At 43.2% G+C, this 15,529-nt stretch overlaps 1 protein-coding gene across 2 annotated transcripts in view; it reads right to left on the bottom strand.

The window, feature by feature from the left end:
* SPOCK1 (SPARC (osteonectin), cwcv and kazal like domains proteoglycan 1) overlaps window positions 1-15,529 on the bottom strand; it is a 513,777-nt gene that overhangs the window by 13,324 nt on the left and 484,924 nt on the right. For both annotated transcript variants that reach the window (XM_023195680.1, XM_023195688.1), the window contains one exon: window positions 1,085-1,201. In XM_023195680.1, the coding sequence (XP_023051448.1) occupies window positions 1,085-1,201 (117 nt within the window). The remainder of the gene's footprint in view (window positions 1-1,084; window positions 1,202-15,529) is intronic.

Below are 15,529 nucleotides of genomic sequence, written 5' to 3'. Positions count from 1 at the left end.
ATCTCTATGAGCAGCCAAAAATAACTAAAAATTAAGGAGATCATTTTTGTTTTGGTTGAAAAACAGATGCTAGTCAAACTCAGAATCTCAACAGTTGCTACTCTAACTTCTTACTTACTACATTCAATCCAGGAGCATTACTTTCAGAAATTCCAAACAAGCATGAGATCAGGTGAAATGCTGTTTTAAATGATGTGTTTTTATATTTTGACCAAATAATATCAGAATGGCTAAATAGAAAAGGCTGCAGCCAAACTACATATATCAAATAATTGTGTTTAGTAATCTATTCTGTGCTCATTGACCACAGTGTGGAGCAGCCTATCCCGAACTGCTTTTGAATTAAAGGCATCAAAGAGAGTCCATCGACGTGCAAATGTGAGGACCCACTCTCAGTGTTCTCTGCAACTTATGACAAAGCTGAGTATGGTCTCTGCCAACTCATCACCTGATGCTGGGGGGAGGCTCCTTGAGCAATTTGCATGTTATGGATGGGGAGAGGGGACACCTATCTGGGAGTTTCTGTGAAAGACAATGTGCAGTCTGACTATTGTACAAAAAGACGTAGCACCAAATATGTTTGCTACAGTGTTACTTCTATTAGCCTAACACTGGCAACAACCTCAGTGTCCGAAAATAAAGATCAAATTAAGTAAATTGTTATCTCCATAAACTGGGATTCTGTGTAGCTATCAGTAGAATACAATTCACAACATGAAAAGATGGTCACATTTCTACATGGTAAACGATCATAAAACAGTCTGGAAAGTATGATCCACACTTTGTAATTATAAACACACACACAGTTTCATACATGACACCGAAGAAAACCTCAAAGTAGGTACCACAGCATGCTTACAGTCATTAAAATGGTGAGATCATATATTTTTTTCAAAATGCCTATACTAAACATTTTTTAATCCAACTTTTTTGAGATTGGGACATAAAGTCAAAGTATATATTTAAGGTAGTGGGTGTTTTTCACCCCCCAAATGATATTTGCTAACCCTAAATCACTGTCTAATAAATTGAGGAAACATGATATTTAAAATGAAATAAATGAGCAAAAGTAAAATGGCCTTACTGCCTTGGGCTGTGTTGGAGCTGGTGGGCTTGATGACTCTGTTCGCGTCCTCGTGAAGAGCTCCAAACCAGTCCTTCAGCCGGGAGGCAAGGTTCCGCAACTCCTTGTCTGTGCAGGCTAGAGAAAAGCAAACAGAACAGACAATGGGTCTGGGGGCTTTCTGCCCTCTGTGTGTAGGGCTGCTGGCAAACCATATTCAAAGCAAACTTTTCCTTTTTTTTTTTTTTTTTTTTTTTTTTTTTAATGAGACGGAGTCTTGCTCTGTCGCCCAGGCTGGAGTGCGGTGGCCGGATTTCAGCTCACTGCAAGCTCCGCCTCCCGGGTTTACGCCATTCTCCTGCCTCAGCCTCCGGAGTAGCTGGGACTACAGGCGCCCGCCACCTCGCCCGGCTAGTTTTTTGCATTTTTAGTAGAGATAGGGTTTCACCGTGTTAGCCAGGATGGTCTCGATCTCCTGACCTCGTGATCCGCCCGTCTCCGCCTCCCAAAGTGCTGGGATTACAGGCTTGAGCCACCGCGCCCGGCCTCAAAGCAAACTTTTCTATCCAACCATGATATAACTGTTACCTCACGTGGAAAACACCCCAAAGATGCTGTTAGCACAAAGAGTGGGACAAAAAGAAAGCCTAGACCCCCAGAACAAGCAGCCATTGTTCAGAACTTGAATTTAGATGGCCTCTGTGCTGTGAAAGCAAGCTGTGGTGGTCTCATAATTGTACAGCATCCTCCGAAGATGATCACAGATCACTTTTGCTAACCGCATAAAGCTTGCTCTTGCAGTTTTGCCAGAGTAGATTACATTTTCCACTAAACTCATGCCAACAGATTAACACCTAGGCACAGACACCAAAAGATCCTATGAATAGCAGACTCCCAATTTTGTTTTAGACCAAGGTTTGGTTTTGGGGATTGGGCCTATTTTGCTAGCCTTCCAGTGGTCTCATTCTTGACTTTCCACTATAAACAAATGGATGCCTTCTCCACGAAAGTAGTCCTTTCAGCCCATCTGTAACTATTTAGCTCATTTCTTAGGGTAAGACAGAATCACTGGGGCAGACACTCCTGAGAACAAGAAAATCCAGACAGATGGATGGGTGGGCAGGTGAGTAGGTAGGTGCAAGCTATATGAAGGTCTTGTAGAGTGCTAAAACTTGAGGAAAGAGATCCCAAAGGATTAAAAATGGTGCAGAGAAAGGAGTTGACTTTCCCTAGCCCCTTCCTCTTCCCGCAGGGCATACACTAATTCTTGGTATTGAGAAAACCTGCAAAGGGTCCAGGCAGTAGGCTGCTACCAAGACCCAGAGAACCCAGCAATATGTTTGGGGCCTTTAGCATCTGGAGAAACAAATTAAGGATCTGAGGAGCCAAAATTCCAATGAGTAAAAAGGGACAAAGAACAGAACCCCACATCTGTAACTTCTCCCAAATTCTAAAGCTACAGGAGCAGGCTGCTAAGCAGTTAAGTACAAATGCTGTTACAAGGCACAGTCAAGTTCTGAATATCTCATGGTGCTGAAGAGACACAGATTAGGGCTCAGAACCTACCAGTGCAGAGGGAGCCTGGGAGAATCCCTGGGGTCTTCACTGGAAGCCACAGGGACAGTGATGAAAAAGGAGTAGACACAGTCTCACCAAAACTCCAAGCTGGCCTTCAGTCAACGCAGGCCCTGATTGAATTAAGGTGATCAACTCCCATCGGCCTGCCTTGCAAAGGACAAGGTGAAACTTCTCCAGAAGAAAACAATACCATGCAGATCCTGTCCTCATTTTTACATGTGCTTATCAGGCAAGCCCATTTCTCACCCTAGGGCTTGACGGAGAACCCAGCTTCCCAGAGCTCAGGCAGAAAAGGTCTTTCTCCACCCTCCATATTAAAAGAAAGGTGACCAGGCCCTGACTGGGTCTCTGCAACCTGAGGACTCTCATTTATGACACTGCCTTCTGTCCAGGTAGGATCCAAACTCTACACTCTGCAAAGCATGGAATGATTGAATGTCCAGTGTTTATACCCCAGTTTTTAATGGCCTTAAAACACTGCCTTGCTTTTAATAACTAGGGTTTGGCTGTATTTTAAAACACCAGCCAGGAAACAGCACTGAGAAATGTCTCAACAGGCAGCAAAGAATAACTTCTCAGGAGTCACGCTGGCTGGAATGAATCCCAGCTTTGCCACTCACTGGCTGGGTGACCTCAGACAAGTCAGTGAGCCTCCAGCACCTCGGCTTCCTTATCTGTAAAACTTGGGACAATATGGTTACATAACTATAAATCAGACAATGTATATAAAGTTCTTAGCAAAGTACATGATATATGGTAATTACTCAGTATGTGCCACCTATGATTTTGATTATTATTGCTATCGCTATTTTTAAACAAAAGATTTATAGTTAACATTAGGGCTAGCATCACAGCATTCAGAAAACCAACAACAAATCCACCTACACACAACTGGCTTTTAGCCACATAGGAAATAAGTAAAAATAGATGCTTGTGTTATCTAGTAAGCTGCCATTAGCCATATATGGCTATTTACATTAATTAAAATTTAGGCCAGGTGTGGTGGCTCATGCCTGTAATCCCAGCACTTTGGGAGGCAGTGGATCACCTGAGGTCAGGAGGTCTAGACCAGCCTGGCCAACATGGTAAAACCCTGTCTCTGCTCAAAATACAAAATTAGCCAGTCATGGTGGTGCATGCCTGCGATCCCAGCTACTTGGGAGGCTGAGGCAGGAGACTCGCTTGAACCTGGGAGGTTGTGGTGAGCTGAGATTGTGCCTCTGCACGCCAGCCTAGGCAACAAGAGCAGAAACTCAGTCTCAAAAATAAAAATTTTTAAAAATCTAATAGATAGTTCCTCAGTTGCACCACTGCATTCAACAACCCCACACAGCTAGTGACCTCTACACTGGACAGCACAGATGCAGAATCTTACCACCACAGCAGGTTGTCGTGCTGGGCAGCACTGAATCAGGTTAGTGATCATTTTGGGCTAACTTTCTGGAGCATCCTCATGATATTCTGCCATCCAAGTTTGTTCCCATACTTCTTCCCTTCAGCTGTTTAAGATGAGCTGAGAAAGAAGATAAGCCCCCACAAACCAGGAACCAGCATCTCTTGCTAAGTCATGCTCCCAAATAGTAGGGAAGGTAGTTGTTTAGTTGTTATGAAGGTGGAGAATCCTGGCTTAGCCCAGATGCCAAGGCAGATCCTCAGGAGCAGGCCCTCCTGACACGCTCATTGGCCCCAACTCAGAACCTTGTGAACCTAGGTGTTCACTTTTCTGACACTGTCCTGCTCTAAGCAGGAGAGGATGTGGCCCGTTTTTCTAAGGGAAATAGGTTGTGCACTCCGTAGTCAATTTAACATTTGAAAATGGGAAATTAATAGCCTCTATTTTTTCTCTATTGCCATGCACACCATCTATTCTAAATGTTCTCTGAACAGAGAAAATTGCCAAGTCAACGTGCAGAGGAAATCTCATGCTTCAAGATAAATTAGTCAGTCGTGTTTAACTAAATCCTGACAGATGTGCAGGTAATCTGTATCCTTACAAGACTGCTGGATTTTCCACAGGCTCCCCAAAGTACACAAGCCTTGGATGTCTGATGGGATCAGGCACTGGAATCCTGAAAGAATGCATCTGTCACTCAGGGACAAGTCCACTAGCAGGGAGCCACTGGCGTGGGTCGAGAGAGATCAGAAACCCGAAATGGAGAGAGGAGGCTCTCAATTACTGGGCCCTGTTCACTCACAGCGTCTTCAACCAAATGGTCCTTATGAGAAGAAAGTCAGGCACAGATTGCCTGGAGCTTGATACATCCCAAAGAAGGAAATAATCAAAGGCAACAGCCTGCAGAGGGCTATTTGTTCAGATTTCGTATTCCAGTCACAACACACAGGCCGGTGATGGGAGAAAAGTGCCCGCCTTTTAAGGCGCTCATCACCGCCCCCAATAAAGGTGTGAACGGGGGACTGAAGCTGTCAGAAGTGGGGACCCGGAGGACACATCACACACATTTAGTACATTCCTAGGGAAAAGTAATATATGTGGGGTGAAAAATATAGTCATATATCCCCCTGCTATTCTGGTGCCATTCTGGCATTCTACCCTGTGGCAATCCCGGCAATCTCTAGAGAGGGGTCCTGGCGAGAGGAGCAGGGCACTCGGATTACCAGTATCAGACTCTTCAGAGGAAAAGACAGTGCTTTCTTGGGAGAGGATTTGGATTAATCATGAAGACCAAGACCTACTTTCTTGTGCTCTCCTTACCCTCCTGGGTGGACACATACCAGCTAGCCCTCTAATTCTCCCATTATTCAATTACATTCCCTCTACCCTCCATCCTGGTTTCAGCTTGCTTTTCATTGCTCTTGTGCTCCCAGTTCTCTCCTCAGCATCCTACTGAGAGGTGAAGCCAGCTAGACTTCCTGAGTTGAGTGGGGACTTGGAGAATTTTTCTGTCTTACAAGAGGATTGTAAAATGCACCAATCAGTGCTCTGTAGCTAGCAAGGGGATTGTAAAATGCACCAATTGGCAGGATCCTAAAAGTAGCCTATTGCAGGGAGGATTGAAAAAAGGACACTCTGATGGGACAGAAACAGAACACGGCAGGGGACAAATAAGGGAATAAAAGCTGGCCACCCCAGCCAGCAGCAGCAACCCGCTCAGTTCCCCTTCCACACTGTGGAAGCTTTGTTCTTTTGCTCTTAACAATAAACCTTGCTACTGCTCACTCTTTGGGTCCATGCCATCTTTAAGAGCTGTAACACTCACAACAAAGGTCCATGGCTTCATTCTTGAAGTCAGCGAGACCATGAACCCATTGGAAGGAACCAACTCCGGACACACTACTTCTCAATGATGTTTCCCCACTTGCCCTCCTGTTTCTACAGGTTGTGACGTATCATTTTTACACAATCTCCATCTGCTCCAACAGGGCGGGTGTGTGAGCCACGTCTCTGGGATCCACTCCCTGGCCTCATTTCTGCTTCTTCCCATTGTCAGAAAATGGTACCAGCAGATACTCATATTCTCAGGGCAAACACTTGGGAATTGTCCTGGTTCACAGTGAAAAAGTTCACTCCTTATCTCCACTGCCTCTATTCTAGTCTCCAATGCCACCACTACCTCCCACCAGGATAACTGCAACAGGCTCCTAATCGGTCTCCCATCTTGCCCCCTCCCCACCATGTTCCCTTCTCCATCCAGCAGCCAAAGTGATCTCTCTAAAATGGACATTTGATCAAGTCACCCTCCTGCTTGAGACATTTCAGAGGCTCCAGTTATTCTGTAGGTTAAGTCCAAACTCCATAATGTGAGCTAAATGGCCTGCAGGACACACTCACTGAAAAACCGAATCTCTCTTCTACATCTGTTCCTCCTCAACCTTCATGCTCTGGCCTTACTGCCCCTCCGACATACTCTTCCACTGGGAAACAAACAACTCTTCCTACTGCCTTTGTAATGCCATTTCCTCCATCAGATCTCGGGTTTAGAGTGACATTTTCTTAGAGGACTTCCCTACTCCTCAAACTTGAGATTTCCCTTTTCTGTGCTCCCAATGCCTTGTTTCTCTGATGGCATTCATAACACCCATCTCGTTCAGTGCCCATTTCTCCCCTAGATCATAACAACATAAAACATGCCCCGACTCTGCCCAGCACTGAGGACCCAGCATCTAACACAGTCAGTTCCTGGCATGAAGAAAGTTCTCAATACACACCTATTGGCTGAATACAATCACCCTTTTACTGCCTTTTGTAAACTTCAATTTTTCCATCTGCAAAATGGTGTAATAAAACTTAGCTCATAGCATACTACATGGAATACGATGAGACAATATTAGTAAAATATAGCTCACAGCTACTGGCATATAGCAGGAACTCAATAAATTTATATTCCCCTTCTCATATCCCAACTGTCTGCATAATGTTAGAATTTTATGGTTATGCTTTTTTTAAGCCCGAAGAGATGCTTGTGATATAAAGAATAACATCTCTCCTTATTTTACACGTGGGTCAGTAGAAGTCCAAGAAATACAGGTTGCAATATCTGTCTGCTGTGGATAAGTTCCAGGATTGGGAGATTGGTCTGACTTCCCCACACCTGTATTCTTAGCACTTGCTGTAAGGTGGTATGTAATAGTTGTTCGAAAATATATTTATCACCATATTTTAAATGAATGAACAATAGATCACAGACTCCCAGCATTGAACAGCTATTAAGTGGAAGAGACAGGATTTGAATCGGGCTGTCATCTTGCTGGGCCACCCCATATGCAGGACTTACTTCCTGGGTATGTTGGTCTTGTGGGCAGCGAATACTAACCTAACAATTCATATATTTCATCCATACTCTGGGTTGAAAAAAATCAAACTGTCAGGCCTTGCCTTGTGTAGGAAGCTCTGCCAATGATGCAGGTGAGGTAGCTAGCTAAGCAATATAGGACAGAGGGAAAGCAAGTAGGCTCTCGCCTTTGTCAGCTTTGGTGTGAGAACAATGGTCTTTTGGAAGAACTGCGAACAGCCTGCTGCCTGTGTCACATGTGGCCACTGGGGCTTCATTAGAGAAAAGTATAGTGCCATTGCACATTACTCCAAAATGTGGAAAAAGACAGCTCCCTCCCCCAGGAAAGCACAGCACTCAGGCAGAGAAGGGCCCAGGTAATTTGGTGCTCTCCCAGTGGACTTTTCCTGTCTGTTTGGAAAATATGAACAAAATGCAATAAGCGAGTGTAAATAAGGCACATTCAGTCTCTATGGAAAGTACATAGCCCTGGGAAGAAAATGTGATCGCTCTCCACCTGGCCACCTTTGACCCCTCCACCCAAGGCATGGAGCTTTAAAGGGCTTTAAGCTAGACTGGATTTGAATGCAGACAGTGTTAAAACAAAGCTTGGAGTGCAGCATGAGGAACGCAGCTGATGGGAGGGAGAAGGAGGCACTGTTGCCAATACTGTAGCACACAGAAGCTGCTACAGGGTTACTTGGTGGAGTTGTAAGGGAGAAGGGGAGCTCTAAGTTATTAGTATTTGCTTATGTGGCAGTTAGACTCCCCAGACAGTAGTCTTTGGAGGAAAGAGGGATTGCTTCTTACCTGGATGAGTGCCAGTGGTCTGGCTCTGCCTGTACCCTGGGACCCCACTGTCCCCTTCTCCCTGGCCCCTGTGTCTTCCCTCAGACAAAGCCAGGGGCTAGTGAAGAGCTAGTGAGGAAGTTTCAAAATAGGTATTGGTTTTGAAAGTGGAGAGATAGGAGCTAGGAAATCCAAGCGTCTTTGAAAAATGCTCCCAAAGGCTATAACTGGCGTTCCATGCTGGTCTCAGCTCACTGATGACTTCAGGGGCTGAATGACAGTCTAAAAAGCCCTTTCTGAGGATTTGACAAAAAACGGGAAGACAAGGAAACAATCAGTGGGATAAAAAACATTTGGGAGATGAGATAAAAAATGGAAAGGTAGACAGGATAGAAATCTTTTATTCAAAGCTATATATAGTGTTACTATCTAATAGAGTAAGAAGTGGCGAGCAAGTGTGAGTGAGCGTGTCTCTGTTAGAAATCCTAACTGAAGCCACATTTGAACACCCAATTGGGGATGTCCGAAAATGGCAAATCTGACACACAGGCATCAGAGAATATCTATAAACCTCTGTTGGAGAACCAATTACTGGTATATTCTTGTGATGCATGAAATCTTTCCGCTAAGGAACCAAAGGATAAAAATAACCCTACCCCACTCCTCCCCTTCTGTCACAGGACCAGCCCCCCTCTCTCAGGCAAACCTCACCAATGCAATCTCAGGGCTTTAGCAGAAGTGAATATGAAGACAATCAGAATTTAATTTAAACTTTAGTGCCTCCAAAGGTGATTAAGGAGTTGGGCGAGACTCAAGTTCTCTTTGGGAGCAGGCTGGGAGGCCTCTCAGAAATGGAGACCTGATGCTGATTCTTTCAAATAATCTCCTTCAGCCCTCCTAGGTGCTGTTGTGAATAATTACTTAATCAGAGCAGCCCTGGATCAATGTGCTCAGAGTGTTTGCAATTAGTAGCTCCTGTAGAAGGTCCAGCTGAGCCTTCCTTAGAGCAGAGATGAGTTGAGATGAAATAACACTTTCCAGAGTCTGGGTTCAAGCAAACACAAGGGTGCCTTCCTGAACTGCCTTGCCTGGGTTGGGTCTTTTCCCTGCATCATGTTGTTCTCAGGCTGCTGGAAGCCTTCAGCAGCAAGTGTCTGTCTCCCAGTACAGGACGGTAGGCTCCTCCTCACCGACAGGGACCAGGTCCCTCCTGTCATTCAATATCTAAGCAAAGAGAAGGTGCCCCAGTGCTGGAAAAATGTGTAGGAACACCAAGGAGAAGATGCTGCATGCCATGGGAGCATGCATGTAGAGAAAGAGTGAGTCTACAATTCCCTTAGGAACATGGGCCCCAATAAACTTGAATGCAAACAGGTGAAGGTTGATTCTGCTTCACACAGTCATTCTGCCTTAAAAGCTTAAAAGCATGGTGGCTCATGCCTGTAATACCAGCACTTTGGGAGGCCGAATCACTTGAGGTCAGGAGTTTGAGACCAGCCTGGCCAACATGGTGAAACCCTGTCTCTACTAAAAATACTAAAATTATCTGGGCGTGGTGGCAGGCGCCTGTAATCCCAGCTACTGTGAAGGCTGAGGTTACAGTGAGCCAATATCATGCCACTGCACTCTAGCCTAGGAGACAAAGTGAAACTCCATCTCAAAAAATAAATAAAAGATAAAAACAAAAAGTAGACTCTGGAGTCAGACAGGGCTGAATGCAGATCCCAGTGGTGCCATCCTCACTGAGACTATGGACCTGTTACTTTTTAATCTTCAGTTTCCTCATCTCTAGAATGAAGGTGATAACAGAACTAGTATTAGGATCATGGGGAGAATGAAACTATAATAGAATGCACTTAAGTGCTCAGCACCAGGCTTGCCGTGTGGTAGCGCCAGGCCATACTCAGTAGCTGTTGGCTGTGATCTGATTTGTGTTTGTGGACCCAGAGCAGCATGGTGATCCTACAAATAGAAAAGTATGGGAATCAAGATCATGCATGTGATGTTTTCACAGGAAACCACCACATGAAGCCATCCAGCAAGATAGGAATCTTTTCTACTGCTTTTCAGAGAAGGTGGATGGTATCTCCCAGGTCCTATGGATGGTAAACGGCAAAACTGGAATTCAAGCCCAGCTCTCTCAACTAGAGGTTCACTCATCTGCTCATCTGTGACAACCCCATTTTCCCCAAAGGCATCTGTGTCTGCTCTTCCACTAGGCGTGCTGAGCACCTCCTCCACAAGATACAGATCACGCACTTGAGTGCAAGGTTGGGACCGACACTCCCTCAGACTTCCAGCTCTCACAACCCGCAGTGTATAAGTTATTGCTCTTCACGCAAGCTCCTGCTCTTCTCTGATCCCCTGCTTTTTCATCTGTAAAATGGGAATAATGGTTGTGGTGAGCATTTTGCTTTCAAATACTGACAGGCAGCCACTATTTAGTCTCTTCCAAGGAGCATCAGAGGCTGGGAACACTTACCCTTGAGAGGCTGATAGATAATAGGCTCCTTGCCATAAGCAGTTTTGTAATAGAAAACACAATAGGAGCTTACTGAAGGGATTTAAAAAACATATACAAGGTGAATTGCCTTTCTAATTGGAGATCATCTAACAGAGATCTTTGAGCCAGGTTATGCCTGCTCAAATTAAATTGCGTTATATGTAATTCCACCTTTTACTTTTCACTGCCTAAAACATCAATATATATGCGTGTTCTCTTATCCTTAGAGAATGCATCATTTTATGTAAAAACAGGCATGAGCAAAGGAATTAGGTGTCATTATTCAGGAACGTGCTAATAAAGTCTTTAAAAAGAAATCTTTGGAAGAGTTTAAAATACTGACATTAAACTTGGAAAAAGATGAGTTATACTAATTAATGGTACAATCTACAAGCAAAGATGGATAAATTTCCCTATTAAACCCATTAAGACTATTCTAGGTAAGCTGATTTGAGGAGACTTTAATATTTCCCTTGATTCTAATGATAATCTTTCATCTGGAAAAAGAAACACATTTAGAACTTGTATAACATCTGTAAATGTGCATGAGTGGAATAACACTTATTTTTTTTCTCCCTGAATAATCTAGATCAGGGAAGTTAGCTAGATGAAATAAGCTTTTAAAGCTTCTGATAAAATCCACAGCCATTTTTACGCTCTGGGGCAAAAAAAAAAAATTATTGAATATGTAAAATATTGGTTTAAAATGCCAAGTCTGGCTTTAATTGTGTTCCCTAGCCAGTGGGTCAGCATTTTCCTACATGGGAGACCTGAAATCGATTAGCAGCATCATACCAGCAGTTTTACTGAAGGATTTCATGGCCAACCAGACTTTTTAGGCCCTCAACTAATAAAGACTAAGCTGCAGAAATGACAACTGCTGTTCTCACCTAAAATCAGCAATGGCAAATGCTCTGAGATGGGGGTGTAAAACAGGCTCAACCTGGACTACTGAGAGAGCCATTGAGGGGAGGGGAAGAACAGAGTCCTGGGAAAGGGGCTAGGTGATGATGCCTAATTCCTTCATGGGCCATCCCACTGTGGAGAGCCAGACTGAGTGTCTGAGAGTCATTTTGCCTTTTGTTTATGTATAAGCTCAACTGGCCAATAGCAGTCAGTGAAGGCTTCCTGGAGAAGGCAAGAATTGAGCTGAGGCTCATATGCAGGGAGGACTTAGAAAGGAAGAAGACATTCTAGGCAGGCCTTAGAAATAATGAGGAGCCCACTTTGAAGAAAGCGATTTATTTTTAATGCTCTGCTCAAATTAAATATCCCATTTCTAAATCAACAACGTATATAAAATCATAAGTTGGGGCCAGGTGCAGTGACCCATGCCTGTAGTCCCAGCACTTTAGAAGGCTCAGGAGGGTAGATCACCTGAGGCCAGGAGTTCAAGACTAGCCTGGCCAACATGGTGAAACTTTGTCTCTACTCAAAATACAAAAAATTAGCCAGGCATGGTGGCACACGCCTGTAATCCCAGCTACTCAGGAGGCGGAGGCAGGAGAATCACTTGAACCCAGGAGGCGGAGGTTGCAGTGAGCCAAGATGGTGCCACTGCACTCCAGCCTGGGTGACAGAATGAGACCCCATCTCAAAAATAAATAAATAAATAAATCATAAGTTGTATAAATATGCATATATGTTCTGCATATCTGTTTAAGCTATTCCACTATATTTCATAATATACATGCATACATACATCTCAAGGGATGACTTCTGACAAAGGTAGCACTGCTTGTTCCAGGGCTGATATATGAACTTATATCTGTAAGAGGTTGTTGACAGAAGATGTCTTTTTAGGGTATATACAAGTCTGTATTTCTAATGAGCAATTTCTGTCCAGTTTGATCTGCTCAAATTCAAAAACCAAATCTAGGTATTATTGAAAAATTTTAGTTTCTATATTTTTCATTCCCAAAAGTATCAAAATATGCATGTATGTTTTTACACTTAAACAACTTAAATTGTTATTTAATGGAGCAGAAAGCCACAATTGGTAGAGGACCAAGCTTGGGATTTGAGATCAGATCCTGAAGGTGATAGGAATCTTAGGAGGTGTCTGGAACCTGGGAATGGCCCTTTCATTTGGGAGTGGGAGGAGAACATTGGTACACTTTCCTTCACAGATTACATGGGGAGGATCAGGCATAGACTTAAAATGAATGCAGAGAACCATGAGCTCCTCTTAATTCCCCCCTACTACTCCACCATTGCCCTGGTTTAGAGTGGATGGTGCCATGGGAATATGTGCTGATGGAAGGGTGGTAGCATTGACTCTGTCTTGCAACAAAGGTCCAGCAACATCTCCAGGGGTGCCAGAGTCTAAGGTAAGACGGTGGACATTGAGCTGGTGTTGAAAATTCCTACTTGGAATTGAGACCAGAACAGAATAATCCTGGAGATGCCTGGACCAGATGCAGCAGGACACCTGCATTATAGTGCCTCCAGTGAACAAGCTGATGAAGGAGGAAGATAGATAAATGAGGATCTAGAGACAAACTACCTCCTGAAACCATAAAGGCATTTTAGGCTCTTCCAAATTCTGCTTGTTTGGGTGTATGGCTTACTACTCTTCTCACTCTTCAGGTCATGCAACTCTCTCAATCATCTCCCCTTCTCCTGAGGGCATGATTAGGTATAGTGACTTGGCATGAGAAGTAGCTGGCATTCAAGCCTCAGGCGACCTCCTCTGGGCTCAGAGAGGATTGTGTGACTAGCACAGTGATGAAATGTTTGCTATTATTATTATCTCTATTTCTAGTAAAACCGCTGTATTTGATCTAAATTGCCTATTTAGAGATCCAGTATCTAACAACGCAGAATGACATAGCTAGTAATTTCTCTCTTCCCCTCCTGAATGTCATATGTAAACAACAATGTACCCAGGAAGAAAACCCTAAATTTTATTTTCAGTAAAACCAGGAGATATATCCCTAGGCTTGAACAGTACAACAGAAGCCACCCAGATGGAAGTTAAAAGGTTCAGGTGGACCAATAAAAACACAATGACCCAGCAAAAATAGACTTCCTATAGGCAAAGAGCTCCTTCTGAAGTGATAGACTTCTTGTTCAGCAAGAACTAAGGGATCTGGAAGAAGGGAGAGTGCACAGATTAAACAGAAGCTGCACAGGAAAGTAAAACAAGGGAAGGAAGAAAAGAGCAAAATGGCCTAGAGGCAGCAGATCTCAGAAAGGGTCCACAAAATTATTTTTCCTGTAAGCAAGAGGCTCACCATAAAGTACAACTTGGGTCTGGCAAAAAAAAAAAAAAAAAAAAAAAAAAAAACGAGAGACAAAGTGAGCACAGCTGATAAGAGAAACCCTGGACCTGATCTGTTTCATAGAAACAGAAAAGACAGGACCATACAAGAGGAGCCATTTTTATAGGGGGCCATCTGTCACTGGTAAATCCCTGAAGCAAGTGCCTTTGGAGTGTGAATCTATAAAGATAGCCTGCTTCTTCCCCTTCCATCCACAGGGCGTCCTTTTGAATAGGTAGGCCAGTAACATCTAACTTATTCCAATAATAGCTTTATTTAAGGGGCTGGCAAGTTGATTTTTAAAATGAGTTGCAAAAGAGCAGCATTGCATCTATGTTCTAGGTTTTGAAAGAAAGAAAAATAGCAAAACTTACCACAGAACACTTAGCAGAAAGATGGAAAAGATGAGCATGTAGGCCAAGTGTAAAACCATGGATTAAAATGAAACAATCACCTTTGTAAAGAAAGACAACAAAGCAGTTTTCAAGAACTCAGGGGAGAGATAAGGAGTCAGTGAGGAAATGACATGGAAGCATTTAGAACCTAGGGGAAAATGAAGCCAAAGTGGAGAAGCACAAGGGAGAACAGACACTGTGGAAAAATACAAGAGAGAAGGATGCCAGAAATGAGAAGAGTGAACAACATGAAGAGGAAATAAAGAAGGAATTACAGAAGGTTACAGAGTAACATACAACTAGAGAGAGGAGGCAAAGGAAACCCTATATGTGAATAACTGAAGCCTCTGAAGAAACAAAAGACAACAATGAAACAGGACATAACTTAAAATACAATTCATTAAACCACTCCAGAAATAAGGGTTGAATTTACATGTTTAAAAGGCACAGCATACGCTAGGGAAAATGGACCAAGAACAGTCAATACTAAGATCTACCTAAATAGAGTTACTGGGTTTTAAAAGTGAAGAAATATCAGGTTTGTCAAAGATCAGATGGTTGTAGATGTGTGGTGTTATTTCTGAGGCCTCTGTTCTGTTCCATTGGTCTATATGTCTGTTTTGGTACCAGTAACGTGCTGTTTTGGTTACCATAACCTTGTAGTATAGTTTGAAGTCAGGTAGCATGATGCTCCCAGCTTTATTCTTTTTGCTTAGGATTGTTGTGGCTATATGGGCTCTTTTTTGGTTCCATATGAAATTTAAAGTAGTTTTTTCTAATTCTGTGAAGAAAGTCATTGGTAGCTTGATGGGGATGGCATTGAATCTATAAATTACTTTGGGCAGTATGGCTATTTTAACGACATTTGTTCCTCTTATCCATGAGCAGGGAATGTTCTTCCATTTGTTTGTGTCCTCTCTTAATCCCTTGAGCAGTGGTTTATAGTTCTCCTTGAAGAGATACTTCACATCCCTTGTAAGTTGTATTCCTGGGTATTTTTATTCTCTTTGTAGCAATTGTGAATGGGAGTTTGCTCATGATTTGGCTATCTATTATTGTATATTTGAATGCTTGTGATTTTTGCACATTGATTTTGTATCCTGTGACTTTGCTGAACTTGTTTATCAGCTTAAGGAGATTTGAGGATGAGATGATAGGGTTTTCTAAATATACAATCATGTCATCTGCAAACAGACAATTTGACTTCC

This window comes from Piliocolobus tephrosceles, chromosome 4 (genome assembly GCF_002776525.5).
Source record: "Piliocolobus tephrosceles isolate RC106 chromosome 4, ASM277652v3, whole genome shotgun sequence".
Lineage (NCBI taxonomy): Eukaryota > Metazoa > Chordata > Mammalia > Primates > Cercopithecidae > Piliocolobus > Piliocolobus tephrosceles.
Note: the sequence above shows the minus strand (reverse complement) of the source record. Positions and strands in the feature narration are given on the sequence as shown.